General features: G+C 42.4%; 1 protein-coding gene across 1 annotated transcript in view; it reads right to left on the bottom strand.

Moving 5' to 3' along the window:
• Nucleotides 1-21510, bottom strand: part of slc27a6 (solute carrier family 27 member 6) — a 52481-nt gene that overhangs the window by 18821 nt on the left and 12150 nt on the right. Inside the window, exons 2-5 of the mRNA XM_078396089.1 lie at nt 19745-19954; nt 12230-12388; nt 9264-9388; nt 5580-5774 (exon numbers count right to left, since the gene is read on the bottom strand). Of these exons, the coding sequence (XP_078252215.1) occupies nt 5580-5774; nt 9264-9388; nt 12230-12388; nt 19745-19954 (689 nt within the window). The remainder of the gene's footprint in view (nt 1-5579; nt 5775-9263; nt 9389-12229; nt 12389-19744; nt 19955-21510) is intronic.

Here is a 21510-nt window from a genome sequence, read left to right as displayed (position 1 = left end):
CCAGTATGAGATGTTACATGATATTGTTGGAATTGTAACTATTTCCACCCGACAGAAACTTGGTGTGAAGGCAATTACAATATACAAGGAAACAGGAATAATGAAGGGGGGAGGAGGGGGGGGAGTGGAGGGGGGGGGAGTGGAGGGAGGGGTGAGTAAGGGGGGGGGAGGGGGAGTGGGGGAGGAGAGGGTGCTGCACCAATGCAGGAGGTTTGGGCCCAACGGGTCCATTTGGTCTAGTAATTTTATAAATGTTAATATCGTCACCATATAACCTCCTGCTTCCAATGATAATTAACCCCGTCGATCCAGAATCTCCTTTTCACTTAGGTCCACCACTCCAGGCAACATCTTGATGACTCTCTTCTATACACTCTATTGCTATGACATCCTTCCTATTGTATGGGGATTAGAACATGTCAAGTAACATGTTAAATACAGCCTAACCAATGTTAGGTATAACTGCAACATAATGTCCCAATTCTTATATTCAATAGCTGAGCCAAAGAAGGCAAGCATACAAATTCCCTTTTCACTATTCTATCCACATGTGTCACCACTCTCAGGGACCTATGGATAGCACCCCAAAGTCTTTTTGTACAGCAACCCCCGTAAGGTTCATGTCATTTGTTTTCGATCTTTCCTGCCAAAATGTGAAATCTCAACATGCATTAGACAATAGACAATAGACAATAGACAATAGGTGCAGGAGTAGGCCATTCAGCCCTTCGAGCCAGCACCGCCATTCAATGCGATCATGGCTGATCACTATCAATCAGTACCCCGTTCCTGCCTTCTCCCCATACCCCCTCACTCCGCTATCCTTAAGAGCTCTATCCAGCTCTCTCTTGAAAGCATCCAACGAACTGGCCTCCACTGCCTTCTGAGGCAGAGAATTCCACACCTTCACCACCCTCTGACTGAAAAAGTTCTTCCTCATCTCCGTTCTAAATGGCCTACCCCTTATTCTCAAACTGTGGCCCCTTGTTCTGGACTCCCCCAACATTGGGAACATGTTATCTGCCTCTAATGTGTCCAATCCCCTAATTATCTTATATGTTTCAATAAGATCCCCCCTCATCCTTCTAAATTCCAGTGTATACAAGCCCAATCGCTCCAGCCTTTCAACATACGACAGTCCCGCCATTCCGGGAATTAATCTAGTGAACCTACGCTGCACGCCCTCCATAGCAAGAATATCCTTCCTCATATTTGGAGACCAAAACTGCACACAGTACTCCAGGTGCGGTCTCACCAGGGCCCGGTACAACTGTAGAAGGACCTCTTTGCTCCTATACTCAACTCCTCTTGTTACGAAGGCCAACATTCCATTGGCTTTCTTCACTGCCTGCTGAACCTGCATGCTTCCTTTCATTGACTGATGCACTAGGACACCCAGATCTCGTTGAACTCCCCCTCCTCCTAACTTGACACCATTCAGATAATAATCTGCCTTTCTATTCTTACTTCCAAAGTGAATAACCTCACACTTATCTACATTAAACTGCATCTGCCATGTATCCGCCCACTCACACTTGGCTGGATTAAATTCCATCTGACACCACTCCAATTCATTTTCCAACTAATCTATGCTCCACTATGTCTTTGTGTTTGAGTACACCAATTTTCATGACATTTGCAAAATAACTAATCATGTACATTTTCACCCAAGTCATGTATATGTATTGCAAACAACAAAGGTCCCAGCACTGTTCCCTGTGATACACCACTTGCTATGAAATTCAAGTCAGAAAAACAACCATCCACAACTATCCTCTGCTTCCAGTCATCCAGCTGATTTTGGATCCAGTTTGCCAACATATCTGAACATTCTTTGAGTCCTACATTTCTGGACAAACTTAATATTGTAAGAACAATGTTTTATCTTTCAGACTGAGAAACTAATACCATTCAGTTTCAAATGTTTACCTTTTGGATTGAAAAGGGTGATTGGCATGGGTGAAATAAAAGGTCTGCATAGTAACTGGATCCCCCATGGTGTTAAATATCCACATCAATTTATAGTGAGAGTTCAATTCTAAATTAATACACAATTACAGCAATGCTTTACATGCACAACAGGCACCCATTTTCCGGAGGCTACAAGTGGAGTAAAACAAATAGTCTGGCAGTTTGTCATAATCTGCAAATCATAGGGTATTGTTTTCTCATGATGTAGGTTAATGTTGCTATTTCTTTGCCAGCAGATTTGTCTTCCAAACCACAGATTATGACTGATCAGGAACAGATTCACACACAAGATGGACAGATAGACTACACCTGGAGTTTATAAATAAGTAAAATATGCAGTCAGTCTCAATAATTAAATGAGATATTGAATAATTGAAAGGATAACTAATTGTTGAACAGAATATTTCCTGAACGGTAGACAAAATTTAATTATCTTCCTGCTGCATCAGACAATGACTGTCTGGGTTCCTTTCTTACACCCCATCAGTAACTCACTCCTGTTCTGTCACTGGTCTCCAGGGACCTCAATGTTTTTGCAGGCTGTCAGTTAATCCAACACCCTGTTATGACTACAAACTCATCGAAGTCACATCTCTGCACTGCCCTCAGCAAAACCACTCCATTCTTTCGGGCAAGTTTACTTTCCTCATGTTTTTCATATTTTCCTTCTTCAGATATCTTCCTCTAGGAATGTTAATAAAATTCACTCATTCAGTATAATTTAAATCCATTTTTATTCATTACGGTTTTCTGACAACAATCAAATTAAACTAAGCAAAATATTCAACATTTACCTGAATATCCATTTTTATATTGAAAAAATGCTTAACCTGGAAATAAATATATTAAGCTTCTAATTTTGAATCAACCATAAGCATTTATTTTCCTCTAGCAGCCTTGTTGGAAACTATTATCCCCCTGGCAAATGCTCATGGCATCTTCAGTTCTATTTGATCAGTTGCCACTTGCCTACATAAGAGTCGAGGTTACATTTTAAAGTATATGTGTGGATCACAAAGCATGTTGACATGGTAAATCTTCAATCAATACTAGATTCCTTGTTTACTTGCACAAATAAAGTGAGCAATAAGTAGTTCAAAAACATCTGTAAGCAAATTCAATGTTTATTTTGAAAGAAATTGGGACAAAACCCCCATCTGATGCTGACTAAATGCAAAACGAAGGGCCGAATGGCCTACTCCTGCACCTATTGTCTAAAACTTTAATTTCTCCTTCATACATGGACATATTACAATTGCTATTTACTCTAACTTTCTACCACTCCTAGTTATTCTCTCCTAATTTCTCCAGCAACATTTTAGTTTCCTTTTCAGCTTTGCATTACTCAATAAAACGGATTTTGCTGTAATACAACGGTGTATTTCTAAAACTCCTCATGTTGTAGAAAATCCACATAATGACGACAATCGTGCGAATGGGAGTAAAGGGATTTAGAGGCTACAAAGTTTCAGGCTTGCAATAACAAAGTTATTTTTCTTCACAAAAGTCTTTTCAACTGCAGTAAGTTTATTTTTGTTGCTCCAAACTAAAACTACTAAGGGCTCTATGTTACATTGTTTAACAGAGTATCGTTGCACAAGTATTAATAGAAGCAATTGCTTGTCAATTTCAGTGACCACCCGCTGTTAATATACCGGCTGTATTCTTCAGAGTTAATGGTGTCTGATTACAGTGGGAAGTTATATGGAAACAGATTTTCCCCCTCTACAGTACTGTTTTAATCCATGACAGCTTTTCTTCACATATTTGTCAATTTTCAAAGTAGCTTTTAAGTGGTTCTCTCGTTCCCGAAGACTTGGTAAATCATCACTAACTTTACATCAAAATCATATTATGGAAACGTGTGTTGCAGCAGAACTACATGCACATAAATACCGGTTTAAAAAAAAAACAGATGCAAGAAATAACTCAAAGGAAAACCAGTATGAATGAAGCTCCAGTTTGTTAGTTTCCCAAACTGCACTGTTATTTCTATAATAATGTTTTAGATAGGTAAGCAGGGATTTTACTTTACAGAACTTTACAGCAGAAAACTCTGAATTGTAAGTCATTCATAGAATCATACAGCAAGGAAACAGGCCCTTCAGCCCAACCTGCCCATGCCGATCAAGATGCCCATCTACAATAGTCCCTCCTGCCAGTGTTTGGCTCATATTCCTCTAAACCTTTCATATCCATGTACCTGTCCAAATGTCTTGTAAATATTGTTATAGTGCCTGCCTCAAATACCCCCTCTGACAGCTCGTTCCATATACCCACATTCTCTGCGTGAAAAATTTGCACCTCAGGTCCCTATTAAATCTTTCCCCTCTCACCTTAGAACTATATCCTCTGGTTCTTAGTTCTCTTACTCTGGGTAAGACTGAGCCTCTACCCTATCTCAATAGTCAATAGTCGTTTATTTGTCACATACACATAAATGTGTAGTGAAATGAAACATTACCCGCAGTTGAACAATAAGACCAATAAGATTAATCAATAAAAATGCAATAACACATACAATCACAACTAACACCAAACAAAAAGAAACATCCATCACAGTGAGTCTCCTCCAGTCCCTCCTCACTGTGATGGAAGGCCAGAATGTCTTTTTCTCTTCCCTGCCGTCTTGACCCGCGGTCAGGCTGTTGGAGTTGCCACGTCGGGGCGGTCGGGGCTCCCGATATTGAAGCCCCCGCTGGGCGGTGAATGATCTTATCTTATCTTATCTTATTCCCCTAATGATCTTATACACCTCGATAAGATCACCCCTCATCCTCTTGACCGTCTTGGTCTCTAAGGGCCACTATTCTCTCTCTAGTCACCCTCTTTCCCTTAAAGTACCTAGAAATCTCTTTGGATTTCCCTTTATATTATCTGCCAGAGCTATTACCTGCTGCTCCCCTCCTTTTTGCCTTGCTGATTTCCTTCTGAACTATGCACCTCAGCTCCCGAAATTCGTCCAAGAATACACTTTATCCGGTTGCCTATATCTGTCTCATACCTCTTCTTTTTCCTGACCTGCTTCTCGATTTCTCTCATTATCCAAGCTTCCTTATGCCCAAGATAGACACAAAATGTTGGAGTAACTGAGTGGGTCAGGCAGTCTCTACAGAAAGTGGATAGGTGCCGTTTCCGGTCAGGACCCTTCTTCCTTATGCCCACCTGCCTTGCCCTTCATTCTAACATGAACATGCATGCCGTCTACTTTTATTACATTGTAAAAGCATTCCACTTTCTGAATGTTCTTTTGCCCTACTCTAATCATCTTGAGCAAGTTCCATCAAAGTTGGCCTTGCCCCAATTCAGAATTTTAACTTGCGGGACCGACCCTGTCTTTATCCACAACTGTCTTAAAGCTAATAGAACAGTGATTGCTGGTCCCAAAAGGCTGACCCACGAACACATTAGCTATTTGGCCGTGCCAATTTCCGAAGTAGATTTAAGCTTTACCCTCTCCCGCATTGGGCCCTCCACATACACTACATTAAATGTGGTAAATGGGCACCACAGTAAAATTTACTCCCAAAATAATAACATGCAGATGTTAAATAGAATCGTCCAAATAATATTCAGCCTTCATATCCATGAACTAAATTTTGGCTCACCTTATGAAGGAATGTGCTTCGTCCCACAGCTCCCACTTTGCCTGTGTAATTCATAAAAAAGATATTTCCTTCTGTTGCTCCATAAAACTCACAGATCTTAATGTTGCCAAAACGATTGAGAAATTCTTTCCAGACATCAGTCCTTATACCATTTCCAATAGCCATGCGCACTCTGTGTTTTTTTTCCCCTTCTGACTGTAAAAAGAAAGGGTAACTCACTGAAACAAATGAAAATGAAACATAGATAGAATTTGTGAATTCGGCATTAATGTGGTCTTATGGAACTACTGAATAAGGAAACCACTGCAGGCTGAAACCAAGTGCCCACAAAGCTGATACCTATCGGCATTTGGGGGTTTTTTCAGTGTAGAAATAACATTATGGTTAGCAACTGCAGAATACTAAATTAAAAGAGCAAAAGAGCAAAAGTCAGTCTGAAAAAGAGTCTCGACCCAAAACGTCATCCATTCCTTCTCTCCAGAGATGCTGCCTGTCCTGCTAATTTACTCCAGCATTTTGTGTCCATCTTCAGATCAAATGAATCACTGCTTTACTTGAAAGATCTGTTTGGATCCCCGAATGTTGGGAAGGGAAGGTCTAAAAAGACAGTTGGTTCATCATCTGTCATTGATGAATCAGTACAGGAGGGAGATCAATCGACTGACCGAATCATGCCAGAACAACAACTTTGCTCTCAATGTCACTAAAACCAAGGAACTGATTTGTTGACTTTAGAAGAGGAAGGCCAAGGATTCACAGATCTGTCTTCATCGACAGGACAGGATCTGTCTTAATGAAAGGAATGGTGGTGGCGAGACAAAAACCTTAAATTCATGTGTGTGCATATCTCTGAAGATCTATCCTAGAATCAGCACATTGACACAATCATAAAGAAAGTCCATCAACACCTCTACTTCCTAAGAAGACTGAGGAGATTTGGTATGTCACTGAATACTCTTGTGAACTGCACGTGTACAGTAGAGAGCATATTCATTGGTTGCATTATGGCTTGCTTCAGCAACTCGAATGCCCAGGAATGAAAAAGATTGCAAAAAGTGGTGAACACTGCCCAGTCCATCATAGGTACTGACCTCCCCACCATAGAAGGGATCTACAGAAGTCGTTGCCTCAAAAATGGCCAACATCTTCAGAGACACACACCACTCTGGCCACTCTCTCATTTTACTCCTGCCATCGGGAAAGAGGTTTAGGAGCCTGAAAACTGTAACTTCTAGGTTCTGGACCAGCTTCTTCCCAACAACCATCAGGGTATTAAATACTAACACCCCAAAATAAGATCTGAACTATTTGGTCTTGGGGCATTATTTTCTCTTTGCACTATTGTGTTTACTGCAAGTAAGAATTTCATTGTTCCGTTTTGGGACATTTGATAAAAAAGGACTTGAAACCTTCGTTTCTCATTTGGCATAAGCTGCCTGACCAAAGTGTTTCCAGTATTTCCTTTACAATAAAATACAATACAATATATCTTTATTGTCATTGTACAGGGGTACAACGAGATTGGGAATGCACCTTCCATACGATGCAATAAATTAATTAGCTAATCAGTATAAATTTATACAACCCAGTGAAACAAAATTAGAAACAGTTTTAAAACAGTATTAAGTTCAAGTAGGTCTGTGCCGGTTCACTGTGCGATGTGACCATCCGGCTCAGTAGGACCGGTTCATAGCAGCTATGGCCCTGGGGATGAAGCTGTTCCTGAGTCTGGAGGTGCGGGCGTAGAAGGCCTTGTAGCGTCTGCCCGATGGTAGAATTTCGAACAGACTATTGCAGGGGTGTGAGGAGTCTTTGTGAATGCTGGTGGCTTTTCTGAGGCATCGTGTGTTGTAGATTTCCTCCAAGGCTGGTAGCTGTGTTCCGATAGTCTTCTGAGCTCTATGGACTACCCACTGAAGAGCTCTCCTCTCTGCCTCCGTGCAGCTGAGGTACCACATAGGGATGCCATGCATTAGGATGCTCTCTATGGTGCAGCGGTAGAAAATTGTCAGCAGCTGTTGGGGCAGACCGGATTTTTTCAGTGTTCTCAAGTAGAACAATCGTTGCTGTGCCTTCTTGACCAGCGCAGCGGTGTTAGTGGACCATGTGAGATCCTCCGAAATGTGAGTGCCCAGAAACTTGAAGCTGGACACTCACTCCACACTGTCCCCATTGATAAAGATCGGAGCGTATTCCCCATTGTGTAATCTACGGAAGTTGATGATCAGCTCCTTGGTCTTGGAGGTGTTTAGGGACAGGTTTTTAACTGAGCACCAGTCCGCCAGGTTCTGCACCTCCGCTCTGTAGTTTGTTTCATCACTGTTGGTGATCAGCCCGATCACCGTTGTGTCGTCTGCAAACTTGACAATGGTGTTGGTGTCGAATGCAGGAACACAGTCATGTGTGAATAGGGAGTAGAGAGAGCATGGAGCTCAAAACACAGCCCTGTGGTGTGCCGCTACTCAGGGTGATAGTGGAGGACAGGTGCGGGCCCATTCTCACTGCCTGCGGTCGCTCCAGCAGGAAGTCCAGGATCCAGTTGCATAACGACGAGCTGAGGCCTAGCTGGTGGAGTTTGATGATGAGCTTGGCGGGGATGACCATGTTGAAGGCAGAGCTATAGTCAATGAATAGCATCCTCACGTACGTGCCCTGTCTCTCCAGGTGAGTCAGGACAGTGTGAAGAGCCAGAGAGATGGCGTCCTCTGTGGATCTGTTTGCCCTGTATGCAAATTGATGCAAGCCCAGTGAGGCAGGGATGCTGGATTTGATGTGTGAGAGGACCTGCCTGTCAAAGCACTTCATGACTATAGGAGTTAGGGCAACCGGACGGTAGTCGTTCAGGTTGGTGATTTTTGCTTTTTTCGGCACCGGCACTATGGTAGCCGACTTCAGGCACTTAGGGACCGTAGCCAGAGATAACAACAGGTTGAAGATCCTGGTGAATACCTCAGCCAACTGTTCAGCACAGTCCCTAAGTACCCTTCCTTGAACTCCATCCGGGAGTTTACTCATAATGAATAAAAAGGCCAATCAAAAGAACTTGCCTGACTGCATTCAATGTGGTAACATTTTGTGCTGCCAAAGTAATAAATAGTACAAACTAAATTTAATTATGAAAAATCTATGGTTCTAACAATATTTCTTGTCAAACCATCCAATGAAATGACAATTAAGATGCCAGGACAGTGTCTCCATAGTAACAAGCATTTATTTCTCCAAAGCATCATTCTGCTTTGCCAATTAGGATGCTTTTTTCTTTTATTTAATTACACAATTTTTCATTTGACTTCATTCTTAATTCCCTAATCACATCTGTCATGCCAACTACACTTTCCCCTGATTAATTAATTTGTCAGATTGAAACGGTTCATCATAAGATCCAAGATACAAAACTTAACTTTGGTTTTGAGGAACCCTAAATGTATTTAATATTCATAGTTTCACAGTACAATGATATTTAGAAAAAATGTAAGACTTACACATGGTACAAGCTTGGTAACAAATAAACTTATTTGCTGCACAATGCAGAATTAAATTAATTTAATGTTATTGATCTCACTATTTTGATTTGTATTAATCAGAAAGTGTGCCACTTGTTCTTGTTTTCCGACCAGCAGCACAACCGAAGGAGTTTTCAGAACCCTTCTAAAATCATGGAAATATCCATCATTGAAGTGTTACCTGTGGTTGATTGCACAGATAGCGACACAGTTCTCCAATATACTGGAATACTGTAACATTGTACTTGCGGCAATCATTCCAAAACTGGGTGGCTGAGAACTTCTTCTTTAGTACACATGTTGCACCTGAATGGACACAAGAATACACCTTTCAAATATTCAGGCGACAGCATGAAAATAACTTTGCCCCATTCATAAACTGTCAATTGTCTGAGTTGGAAACATTGAAACATGGAAAATAGGTGCAGGAGTAGGCCATTCGACCCTTCGAGCCAGCACCGCCATTCAATATGATCATGGCTGATCATCCAAAATCAGTACCCCATTCCTGCTTTATCCCCCATATGCCTTGATTCCTTTAGCCCGAAATGCTAAATCTAACTCTCTCTTGAAAATATCCAGTGAATTGGCCTTCACTGCTTTCTGTGGCAGAGAATTCCACAGATTCACAACACTCTGGGTGAAAAAGCTTTGCCTCATCTCAGTCCTAAATGGCCTACTCCTTATTCTTGAACTGTGACCGCTGGTTCTGGACTCCCCCAACATGGGGAACATTTTTCCTGCATCTAGCCAGTCCAATCCTTTAAGAATTTTATATGTTTCTATAAGATCCCCTCTCATCGTTCTAAATTCCAGTGAATACAAGCCCAGTCGACCCATTCTTTCATCATATGTCAGTCCAGCCATCCCGAGAATTAACCTGGTGAACCTACGCTCTACTCCTTCAATAGCAATAATGCCCTTCCTCAAATTAGGAGACCAAAACTGCACACAATACTCCAAGTGCGCTCTTCCAAAAAAATCAGTTTGGCACAGGACAGTATTGGGGCTGTCACAGCACAGGCAACCTGTTGTATTGGCATGATAGCTTTGACAGCTGGTGAGGCTCTTCTCTGGTTTCCTGACAGTCTGACCTACTGGACTTCACTGGTGTAGCACAGAGGACTCGGCAGATGTTTCTTAATCCCTTGCTGGTGCCAAATACATGCATGTCCCAGCAAAACTGGTACGACATTGTACTTAGATTAAAAATTATTAATCGACAGCGCCAGAGCCTCAGGTTCGATCCCGACCCCTGGTACGGCTTGTGTGAAGTTTGCACGTTCTCACTGTGACTGCGTGAGTTTCCACTATCCCAGTTTCCTCTCACATCCCATAAAAGAGCTGGTATGTCGGTTAATTGGCCTCTGTACAATTGCCCCTAGTGTGGCGGCTCCCGAGGGTCGGGCCATACCACTCACGACCCCTCGGCACGGGAATGGGTCGAGCCAAGGAGGCGGACTTCGGCCGGGAGTATAAAGGTCAAGGACCGCATGACTCTCCTCCCTTTTGGAGTTCCAGAGATACAGTAAACACGCTTTCGTTAACCTTGCCTACTTGTCGTTATTTTGGCCTACTTGGCCCACTACACTAGTGTGTAATGAGTGGATGAGAAAGTGGGATAACATAGAATTAGTGGGAATGGATGATCAATGGTTAACATAGACTGTGGGTTAAAGGGTCTGTTTCTATGCTATCTATCTAAACAAAACCAAATTTATTTTGTTTTAAAAATTGTTAACTGCTCCCATCAACTTTGGTTTCATATTATCATCTGATTTTTTTCCCTTCTTTTTATTAACTTTTTCCTTCTACTCTCTTCGTCAGGAAAAGTTCAATCACATTTGGCATATAATTCAGTGGGAATCAGCTGACATAAAGGATCTTGCTTAAGTAATCATGTTATAACAATTATTATTTATAAAATGGAAAGAGAAGAAGTGTATTTTCTGATCTCTGATTTACATCAAATTAATTAATGCTAATCGGAAGATGCGTGGACAAATTTTCATTTCAGCTTTTACCTGAGGTGATGGCATGCCATCAACCAAATACTGGATTGCTGGCAAAAGGTCAGCTGTACTTTGAATGTACAAATATATTTCACACTTTGGGAGCAACAACATTTGCAAAACTGTCAAATTCACAGGTAGTCCTACGTAATTGGAGTATAGGAGCAGGGAGGTTCTGCTGCAGTTGTACAGGGCCTTGGTGAGACCGCACCTGGAGTATTGTGTACAGTTTTGGTCTCCTAATCTGAGGAAAGACATTCTTGCCATAGAGGGAGTACAGAGAAGGTTCACCAGATTGATTCCTGGGATGGCAGGACTTTCATATGAAGAAAGACTGGATAGACTTGGCTTGTACTTGCTGGAATTTAGAAGATTGAGGGGGGATCTTATAGAAACTTACAAAATTCTTAAGGGGTTGGACAGGCTAGATACAGGAAGATTGTTCCCGATGTTGGGGAAGTCCAGAACAAGGGGTCACAGTTTAAGGATAAGGGGGAAGTCTTTTAGGACCGAGATGAGAACGGTTTTTTTCACACAGAGAGTGGGGAATCTGTGGAATTCTCTGCCACAGAAGGTAGTTGAGACCAGTTCATTGGCTATATTTAAGAGGGAGTTAGATGTGGCCCTTGTGGCTAAAGGGATCAGGGGGTATGGAGAGAAGGCAGGTACGGGATACTGAGTTGGATGATCAGCCATGATTATATTGAATGGCGGTGCAGGCTCGAAGGGCCGAATGGCCTACTCCTGCACCTATTTTCTATGTTTCTATGTTTCTATGTAAACAATCTGCAAGTTGCTGACTGCTTGCATGACAATTATTTGCACTGCCACAGATTCCGATAATAATATTTTTTTTAACTTTCATGAGAACCATTAAAACAGAATCTCCTCCAAGGGAAACGACAGCTATATTTTAGTAGTACCGATTGCCAACTGACATTATGAATACTCAGCCTAGTTGATGCCTCTGCTCCAAAATGTTATGACTCCAAAGGCTAATAAACCACACAAAATAAATTCTGCAGGATATGACTTTAACCCTAGAGATCAATTTTACAGTAGATCAATTCATTGCTATGACAGAACTTGTTAAAAAAGCAATTACAAACTTAATATATTTCAGAAATAAACTTACCTAGTTCAATGCAACCACAAATTCCTAAGAGAGAGGCTGAACCATGGTACAGAGGAAGTGAAATATAGATGATATCATCCTTAGTGACTCCAAAAATGAAAAAACCAACACTTGCCCTCAAGGATTGCAGATGGCTTATCACAGCGGCCTTTGGTAATCCTGGTAACATTCAAAGTTTAAAAGAAGTGAATAAGGTAGATAAATTCAAATACCACAATATTGTGTTAACTTCATTATCTTCTTTACTTCTAAAATGGAGCAAAGGCTTATTATAAAAAGCATCACATAAATTAAAACCACCTGCAATATTTATACAGTAATGGCTTTAATCCCCATTTTCCCCAGATATATTTATTTGGTAGTTATGACTATGTTGATTTTTAAATATATACATTTATTTATTTATTTCATGCATGTGGACATCACTGGCAACTCCTTCATTTGTTAGCTCTCCCCAAGTGCCTTTGAGAAGATGGTGGTGATCCTTTTTTGTACTTTTGCCATACTTCTGTAAACCACAGGTGCTCCTACTAGAAAGGATTGAGACACAGCAAGGAAGAAAGTACAGTGATAAGTTTCCAAGTCAGAATAGTGTGCGACTTGGAGAAAACATGTAGATAGCAATGTTACCCAATACCTTCTGCCCTTGTCCAAAATGAAGGAAGTCCTTGGTTAAGGAATGAAAGAAATATGTTGATACAGGGGATTATATTGCAGTCATGTTACACTGGTGGAGAGAATAAATGCTTATTGTACATATGATGCTAATCATCTGCTTTACTTTGTCCTAATTGGTGTCAAAGACAATTAATGTTGTTTGAGCTGCATTCACATGTGCAGATGGGGAGTGGTTGAGAAAATATATCTGACCAGTGATTCTAGATGGTAAAATGGTTTGGGGAATCTGGAGACAAAGTCACTCACTGTTGAATACTTTGAATAGTGCAGAAATCCCACAACACTTTGTCGCAGTGTTGAGAGTGGCTGATCATCCTGGGCACAACTCTAGTAAATTTGCATTTGCTCTTTGGAGCTTTTCCCATTGATGCATATACCCCTGAAAGAGTTTTAGAAGTGAAAAGGTTAAGGGTGTACGTGCAGAGGAGCATGCCCAAGCAGGTCCTAGCATGAAGGGTGTTGCTTTAAAGGTGCTGATGAGGAAATAGGTATGTAACCACCCTCCAGGTATATAAGTACGGCTTTTGTATCCCACCGTTGAGTGGACCACGAGGGACAACAAGTATGTAACCATACTCGAGGTTGTTCTCCCACTTCCACATGTGTGAATAAAAAGGTATTGTTACATACTTAAGGTGACTAATGTGTTTTGTTGTCTCATAGCACGGATGGAACGTTAACAATGGACGATACGCAAAAGGCCCTCTCATCCATGACAGCTGAAATGGTTGCACTCCGCACGCACCATGGCCCTGCAGAATCGTACAGCCTTGGATTTCATTCTGGCAGAAAAAGGAGGGACCCGTGCTATAATAGGGCAGGAATGCTGCACCCATGTCCCGTGATGAGTCCTCTAACATTACCAACCTAGCTGCCCACATATCCCAGGAAGTTAATAAAATCAGGGAAATTGGGAGCCAGATGCAAAGCTACAATGATCAGGGCAGCTGGTGGCCATTTAGCTGGTTCGGAGGTCTCTGGGGGCCCATACTACATTACAGCTCTGTTTTTCGGTTGGTAATTGCATTAATATTTGTAATACAGTGTATCCGACCACTCTGTGCTTCGTGGGGACTTTAATTGTTATCATGTTAAGGTGGCCTTACACCCAAAGTACAACTGCCCACCATCCCTCAATATCCGCTGAAGCCTGAGGTTAAGGAGGTATCCAGCAACTCATTACCTCCCTCCAGCAACAGGGCATTTTGGTCCCCTGCCACTCGCCATGCAACAACCCCATTTTCCCCGTCCCGAAACCAGGATGTGTGGAATAACGCTTGGTGCATGACTTATGGGGGATCAACAAAATCGTTGCCCCTATGCATGCGATTGTACCAAACCCGCTACCATTTTAAATCAGGTGCCGGCGAGCGCCACTGTCTTCACTGTAGTCGATCTACAACACACTTTTTTTTGCCGTACCATTGCATCCAGAGAGTCAGTAGCTTTTCGCCTTTACTTATGAGAGCCAACAATACACCTGGACATGATTGCCCCAGGGATACATCCATTCGCCCACTATATTTTCCCAGGTATTGGGAAAACAACTTCAGGCCCTAGGGCTACCCCACGGCTCAGAGGTAATACAGTATGTTGATGACCTTCTACTTGCAAGTACCGGGCCAAAGGAGAAAGCTGTGGACACCGATGAAAAGCTACTAAAAGCCCTCCACCGCTGGGGTTACATTCTACCCAAGAGGAAGGTAAAATCCGGGGGCAGACGCAGGTAAAATGTTTAGGTATACTGCTCAGTGCTGCAGAGCGGGCACTGACACCCACCCGGGTGGATCCCATTGTGAAACACACCAGCCCAACCACCCCTAAACAGATGAGGGCTTTTCTGCCTGCAGTGGATCCCCGACGTGGCATTATACACAAAATTACTATCGCCCCTTGCCTCAGCCAAGGTACAGCAGCAACTCACCTCAACAAGAAGCAGCTTTTCACAATCTACAAACAGCACTGGCCATTGCACCAGCCATTGGACGCCCACTACATGATCGCCCCTTTCAGCTCTATGTAACCATTATACAGGATTGTGTTTCGGCAGTACTTACCCAATACCATGGCGATGTACGCCGTCAGGTTGCTTACAATTCCATCCACCTGGACTCCGTAGCCTTGGTCTACCCAACCTGCACCCAGATTCTGCCCGGACTACATGCAGCCGTCGGAGCGGCTGCTAATATCACCCTCCACCAGCCCTTGGCAGTTTACACTACCCACTGTATCGGCGCTCTTTTGAATACAGGCCAGACCCGATATTTAACCCAGGCCCGCCTGGGGCGCTAGGAGGTGACCCTTTTGAGTAACCCATACCTTACCTTCCACCACTACACGACAGTAAATACTGTCCGCAATTATTACGGACCCGCCTGTGCACCGCCCGAGCCCAACACATGATTGCACTAACAATCTGATGACCACTGCCATCCCGATTTACAGTATGTGCCCCTTGCCCAAGCTGACCACACTTGGTTTGTGGACGGATCTTTCCTTGTCCTTGAGGATGGCCATCGCACCTCGGGCTACGCAATAGTCTCCGCCGACCGCACCATTATAGAGGAGGCCCGTTTCCAGAGCCCCCTTTCAGCCCAACAGGCAGAGTTATTTGCAGTTACCCGAGTGTGCATTCGGGGCAAGGACAAATCCTTGAACATATACACTGACTCCCGCTATGTTTCTGGAGTCACCCACCCTCTGGCAACATAGAGGATTTCTTACCTCTTCTGGAACACCAGTCACGAACGCAAACTATGTGACCACCCTATTGCAAGCCCTAGCCCTCCCGGCCATCTGGCCATTATTAAGTGCAATGCCCATAAGGGCGGCCGCGATAAAGTTTCCCAGGGAAATGCTGACATCACTGCTTGTCACAGCACAGCAGCTTGTGAATCCTGCACCATGGCCCCCATAGAACCAAAGATTCTAGTAGGCAGAACGGCCTTGCCAGACAGGGGTGATGTAAAGTTAATGCAGGGGGACGCCTCTGCCGCGCAGCGTGATCTTTGTAAACAAGAGAGCTGCACCATTGACTCTTTGACAGGCCTCTGGCTCACCCCTCTCGGACAAGTTTGTGTACCCAATGTTTTTCTGCCTGTTCTTTTTAACTACATCCTTTCGCATGCTGGTAAGGAGGGAATGATCCAGATGGCAATAGAAACATAGAAAAATTCACCAGGAGGCGTTAAAACAAGCCTCGGAATGTGAAATTTGCAGGCGAAACAATCCCGGAAAGACAGTAACATTTCCAAAGGGAATATCACCAATACCAGGCCGACCCTTTGAGTGTAAACAAGTAGATTTCATAGAGTTGCCACGGGCACCTCATTATCAGTATTGTTTAGCAATCGTAGATTTGTTTAGTCGGTGGATTGAAGCCATGCCAACTACAAATGCAACAGCTGAGACTATGGTAACACTTATTTTAAAAGAGATTATACCTGATCCTGCTGCAATCTCCAATTTATTCTCCCCACATTCCCTTCACATGACAGTTTGTGAATACAATAAATGCCAGGCTTGAATAACTTTCAAAGAAAGTAGTTTGTTTTGTAACTTAAATGCGTTTATACTCTAAACAAGGCAGTAAATCATCTTTGGACGCAAGCAATTACAGATGCTGGTTTACAAAAAAAACAAAGTGCTGGAGTAATTCAGAAGGTCTGGCAGGATGGTCAATGGGTCAGAGATGCTGCCTCGTTGCCTCGCCCACTCACTAGATAATCCTAGATCGCCAGTGCCAAACCTTTTGTTCACAGGTTGTACACTGTATGCTTCATTTATCTGACTTCGAATACAATGAATGTGTGGAAGTGAGCACAACCTGCAGCCAATAATGGTGCACCAGTTTTGCTCCAATAACACTGACAAATTTCCTCCCTCCCCATGCCTCAACCACATGTTTTTGTCTGCTGCTACCACAAAGAATAGTATAAAGGCAGCTGACAAGCAGCGACAGTGGAAGAACAATGCTGCTGGTGTTAAAAAGACAGCATTGTTTACATTGGTCGGGCTGTCAGGATCACAAGCAATCTGCACTATATGGTTTAGCTTTTAAACAAAAAATCACAGCAACATTAATGGTGCCCAGTGTGAACCACATAGCACGTCAAACAAGAACACATTCCATTTATGCTTAGATTCCAACCTCCCATCTCCCTAGAGAATATCTATGACTGCAAATTCCTGATCAGAACAATAAGTTTCATTCATTTGGCATGTACACTGCTGCAATGCATCTCAGTGACCTTGCATGGTTTTGTCCCGGAGTCTTCCCCATTAACCACCTCTGGTCAGAATACAACAATTACAGAATGCTACATAGCTCTTTGCAAACCGGGAAGAATGGAATTTTCCTTTTGCGAGTAACAGTATAAATAACCCATAATATTGAATAAGATTCTTATCAACTTTTACATGCTTCCCACAGTAAGAAAGCCCTTTAAGGAACACAAATACCAGGGTGGAGGAAGTGGAAAGAGACCATAATTAACATTCCTGACATAGGCAAATCTACAATGGATCATTGTCCTTGAGATGACTATATCTGAATGTACATAAGTCATGTTAAATTGAATTGCTACTAATTTGACCGTCTCTCCACAAAGAGCAAAGTGCATCATTCACACCATCAGCTGCACTGTTCACCTCCAGAACATCGATGGATACCCACAACCCTCACTCATAAGCTGCTGAAACCATCATAAATGCTTTGGTTACCTTTCGAATTGCCTAATCCATTGTACTCCATCCGTCTTCTAAACTCTGCAAAGTTAAACTCAGTATAAACTTTGCTCCCAGATTCCTAACCTGCATCATCCCTTTCACGAATCATGACTGTGTTTGATTGGTTCCATCGACTCTCAGCTTTTGGCTTGATTTCAAAAATCACATCTGATTTTCAGACTCTTCCATGTTATGCTTCTTCTTAGATAAAATAACAATATTTCAAAGACATTTGGATATGTACACGGACAGGAAAGGTTTAGAGGGATAAGGGACAAACACTGGCAAATGAGACAAGCTCATGTTGTCACTTTGGTCGGGAAGGGATGAGTTAGGCCGAAGGGCCCATTTCCATACTGCATGACTATTTCTGGAGTCCATTCTAGCCCTAGAATCTAGTATGCCTCTAATTCTCTGCCCTCCATAAAGTTTGGGACAAAGACCCATCATTTATTTATTTGCCTCTGTACCACGATTTGAGATTTGTAATTGAAAAAATCACATGTGCTTGAAGTGCACATTGTCAGATTTTATTAAAGGGTATCTTTATACATTTTGGTTTCACCATGTAGAAATTACAGCTGTGTTTATAGATAATCCCCCCAATTCAGGGCACCATAATGTTTGGGACACATGGCTTCACAGGTATCTGTAATTGCTCAGGTGTGTTTAAATTACCCCTTAATGCAGGTATAAGAGAGCTCTCAGAACCACGTCTTTCCTCCAGTCTTTTCATCACCTTCCAAACTTTTATTGCTGTTTATCAACATGAGGACCAATGTTGTGCCAATGAAAGTCAAAGAAACCATTATAAGACTGAAAAAGAAGAATAAAACTGTTAGAGACATCAGCCAAACCTTAGGCTTACCAAAATCAACTGTTTGGAACATCATTAAGAAGAAAGAGAGCACAGGTGAGCTCACGAATCGCAAAGGGACTGGCAGGCCAGGGAAGACCTCCACAGCTGATGGCAGAAGAATTCTCTCTATAATAAAGAAAAATCTCCAAACACCTGCCCGACAAATCAGAAACACTCTTCAGGAGTCAGGTGTGGATTTGTCAATGACCACCGTCTGCAGTAGACTTCATGCACAGAAATACAGAGGCTACACTGCAAGATGCAAACCACTGGTTAGCTGCAAAAATAGGGTGGCCAGGTTACAGTTTGCCAAGAAGTACTTAAAAGAGCAACCACAGTTCTGGAAAAAAGATCTTGTGGACAGATGAGACGAAGATTAACACATCAGAGTAATGGCAAGAGCAAAGTATGGCGGAGAGGAGGAACTGCCCAAGATCCAAAGCATACCACCTCATCTGTGAAACACGGTGCTGGGGGTGTTATGGCCTGGGCATGTATGGCTGCTGAAGGTACTGGCTCACTTATCTTCATTATGATACAACTGCTGATGGTAGTAGCATAATGAATTCAGAAGTGTATAGACACATTTTATCTGCTCAAGTTCAACCAAATGCCTCAAAACTCATTGGCCGACAGTTCATTCTACAGCAAGACAATGGTCCCAAACATATTGCTAAAGCAACAAAGGAGTTTTTCAAAGCTAAAAAATGGCCAACTCTTGAGTGGCCAGGTCAATCGCCCGATCTAAACCCAATTGAGCATGCCTTTTATATGCTGAAGATAAAACTGCCAGAGAAGACACCCGCCAGAGAAGACACCCAGCAACTGGTGATGTCCATGAATCGCAGACTTCAAGCAGTCATCGCATGCAAAGGATATGCAACAAAATACTAACATGACTACTTTCATTTACATGACATTGCTGCGTCCCAAACATTATGGTTCCCTGAAATGGGGGGACTATGTATAAACACTGCTGTAATTTCTACATGGTGAAACCAAAATGTATAAAAATGGCTTTTATTAAAATCTGACAAAGTGCACTTTAACCACATATGATTTTTCTATTACAAATCTCAAATTGTGGAGTACAGAGGCAAATAAATAAATGATGTGTCTTTGATCCAAACATTATGGAGGGCACTGTAAATCATTCCAACACTGCCAGTCAATCCGTCAAGAATTTACAGCAGTTGACATTCTTCAAAAACATTATGCACAGGACAATACAAAAATCCTCGGTACAGTACCTGTTGTTCCCGAGGTGAATATGTAAAGAAAAGTGGATTTCAAGTTGAGTGTTGATCGCCACGATGATGACACTGGAGTGTCAGGAGCATCTTCTACTTTATCGGTGAGAGTATTCACCCCTTGGTATGTACAACTTTTTGCCATAACCCAGACTGCTATGTTACTCTCCTTGATATTTGTCAGAATGTCTTCCACAACATCAATTAGATCTATAGGCGATGAAAAAAAAACAAACAATTTCACATGCTTATAAATGTCAGAAATCAGAAGCCACATATCATAAGCTAAGCAAATAAAAAAGTTTTATTTTTAGAGATACAGCACGGAAAAAGGCCCTTTGGCCCAACGAATCCACGCTGACCAGTGATCCCCACACATTAACACTCTCCTACACACACTTGGGACAATTTACACATCCACCAAGCCAACTAACCTACATGCCTTGTACGTCTTTGAAGTGTGGGAGGAAACTGAAGATCTCGGAGAAACCCCATGCGGTCACGGGGAGAACGTACAAACCCCCTTTGACTTTGTATAGACAACACCCATCGTCATGATTGAACCCAGGTCTTCGGCGCTGGAAGCGCTGTAAGGCAGCAAATCTCCCGCTGCGCCACCGTGCTGCCCAAGTTAAACAATTTTTTTTGTTTCAATCCTATTTGATCTATTAGCTCATCTTCACTCTATGAAATATTAAAGCGCGGCAGATGGACAGAGAGTTAACAGGCAGCAAAAATTGAACAATCAGAATCAACTTTTTGCCCGGGGCTAGAACTATAGTACAGAATTTTCCATGGCATAAAAGCAGGTTGAAGTTACACAGAAACAGCAGGAAGGGGTATGGTGCCATTGAAAATAAGGACTCCAATTCTCAAACTGAAGTACTATCAAGGTGGAGTTCCGCAAACGTGAGACTGACAGGTGAATGAGAGTTATGATGATCGAAGATCCATGTACCAGAGTTTAGATTAGCAGAGGGGAGGAAGATATGTGGCCATCCTGACAGTGCTGGAATAATTTGGAAAGGTAACATGAAGGAGGTTCTCAGCAGCAGGAGAAAGGAAACAGGAGTCTGATTGGTGCAAAGCTAATTTGGTGGAAATTCAGTCTTCACGGTGAAGTAAATACATGTTTGAAAGCACTTATAGTGAACATAATGGAAAAATTGCAAATACTTTGTTTGCCTAGAAAGGGAGCAGTGGTTGGAAAAGGGGGTTGTGACAGTGACAAATTATTAGCAGTGCTATCCCACTGGGAAACATTGTGCGTGTTATTCAACAGAAGTCCATTGTAAATACGCACAGTAGTGAAAGGTCCATTTTCAAAGTTCTGTTTTCCTCAGGTTCCTCCATGCATATGATATGCTAATGCTAGGAGGCACCAAACACCAGTGTATATTTGGGCACAACTTCCCCAATATTTATTTATACGCTTGCTGCCCCTGGACAGCATGGACCAGTCATGCATAACTTCTAAACAATTGTGAATTCTGCCTTGAGAAAATAGTTGGAGTCTAGCAAAATCACATAGATGCAAGTAGTAAAGGTGCAAAAATGACTCCTGAGGAAAGTTAGTTTAGTTAAGAGATACAGTGTGGAAACAGGCCTTTTGGCCCACCGAGTCTGCGCCGACCAACTATTTCTGTACAATAGCACTATCCTACACACTAGGGACAATTTACAATTTTACCAAAGCCAATTAAACGACAATCCTGTACATCTTTGGAATGTAGGAGGAAACGAGCACCCAGAGAAAACCCACGCTA

This window comes from Rhinoraja longicauda, chromosome 3 (genome assembly GCF_053455715.1).
Source record: "Rhinoraja longicauda isolate Sanriku21f chromosome 3, sRhiLon1.1, whole genome shotgun sequence".
Classification (NCBI taxonomy): Eukaryota; Metazoa; Chordata; class Chondrichthyes; order Rajiformes; family Arhynchobatidae; genus Rhinoraja; species Rhinoraja longicauda.
This window is presented reverse-complemented; position numbering and strand designations above follow the sequence as displayed.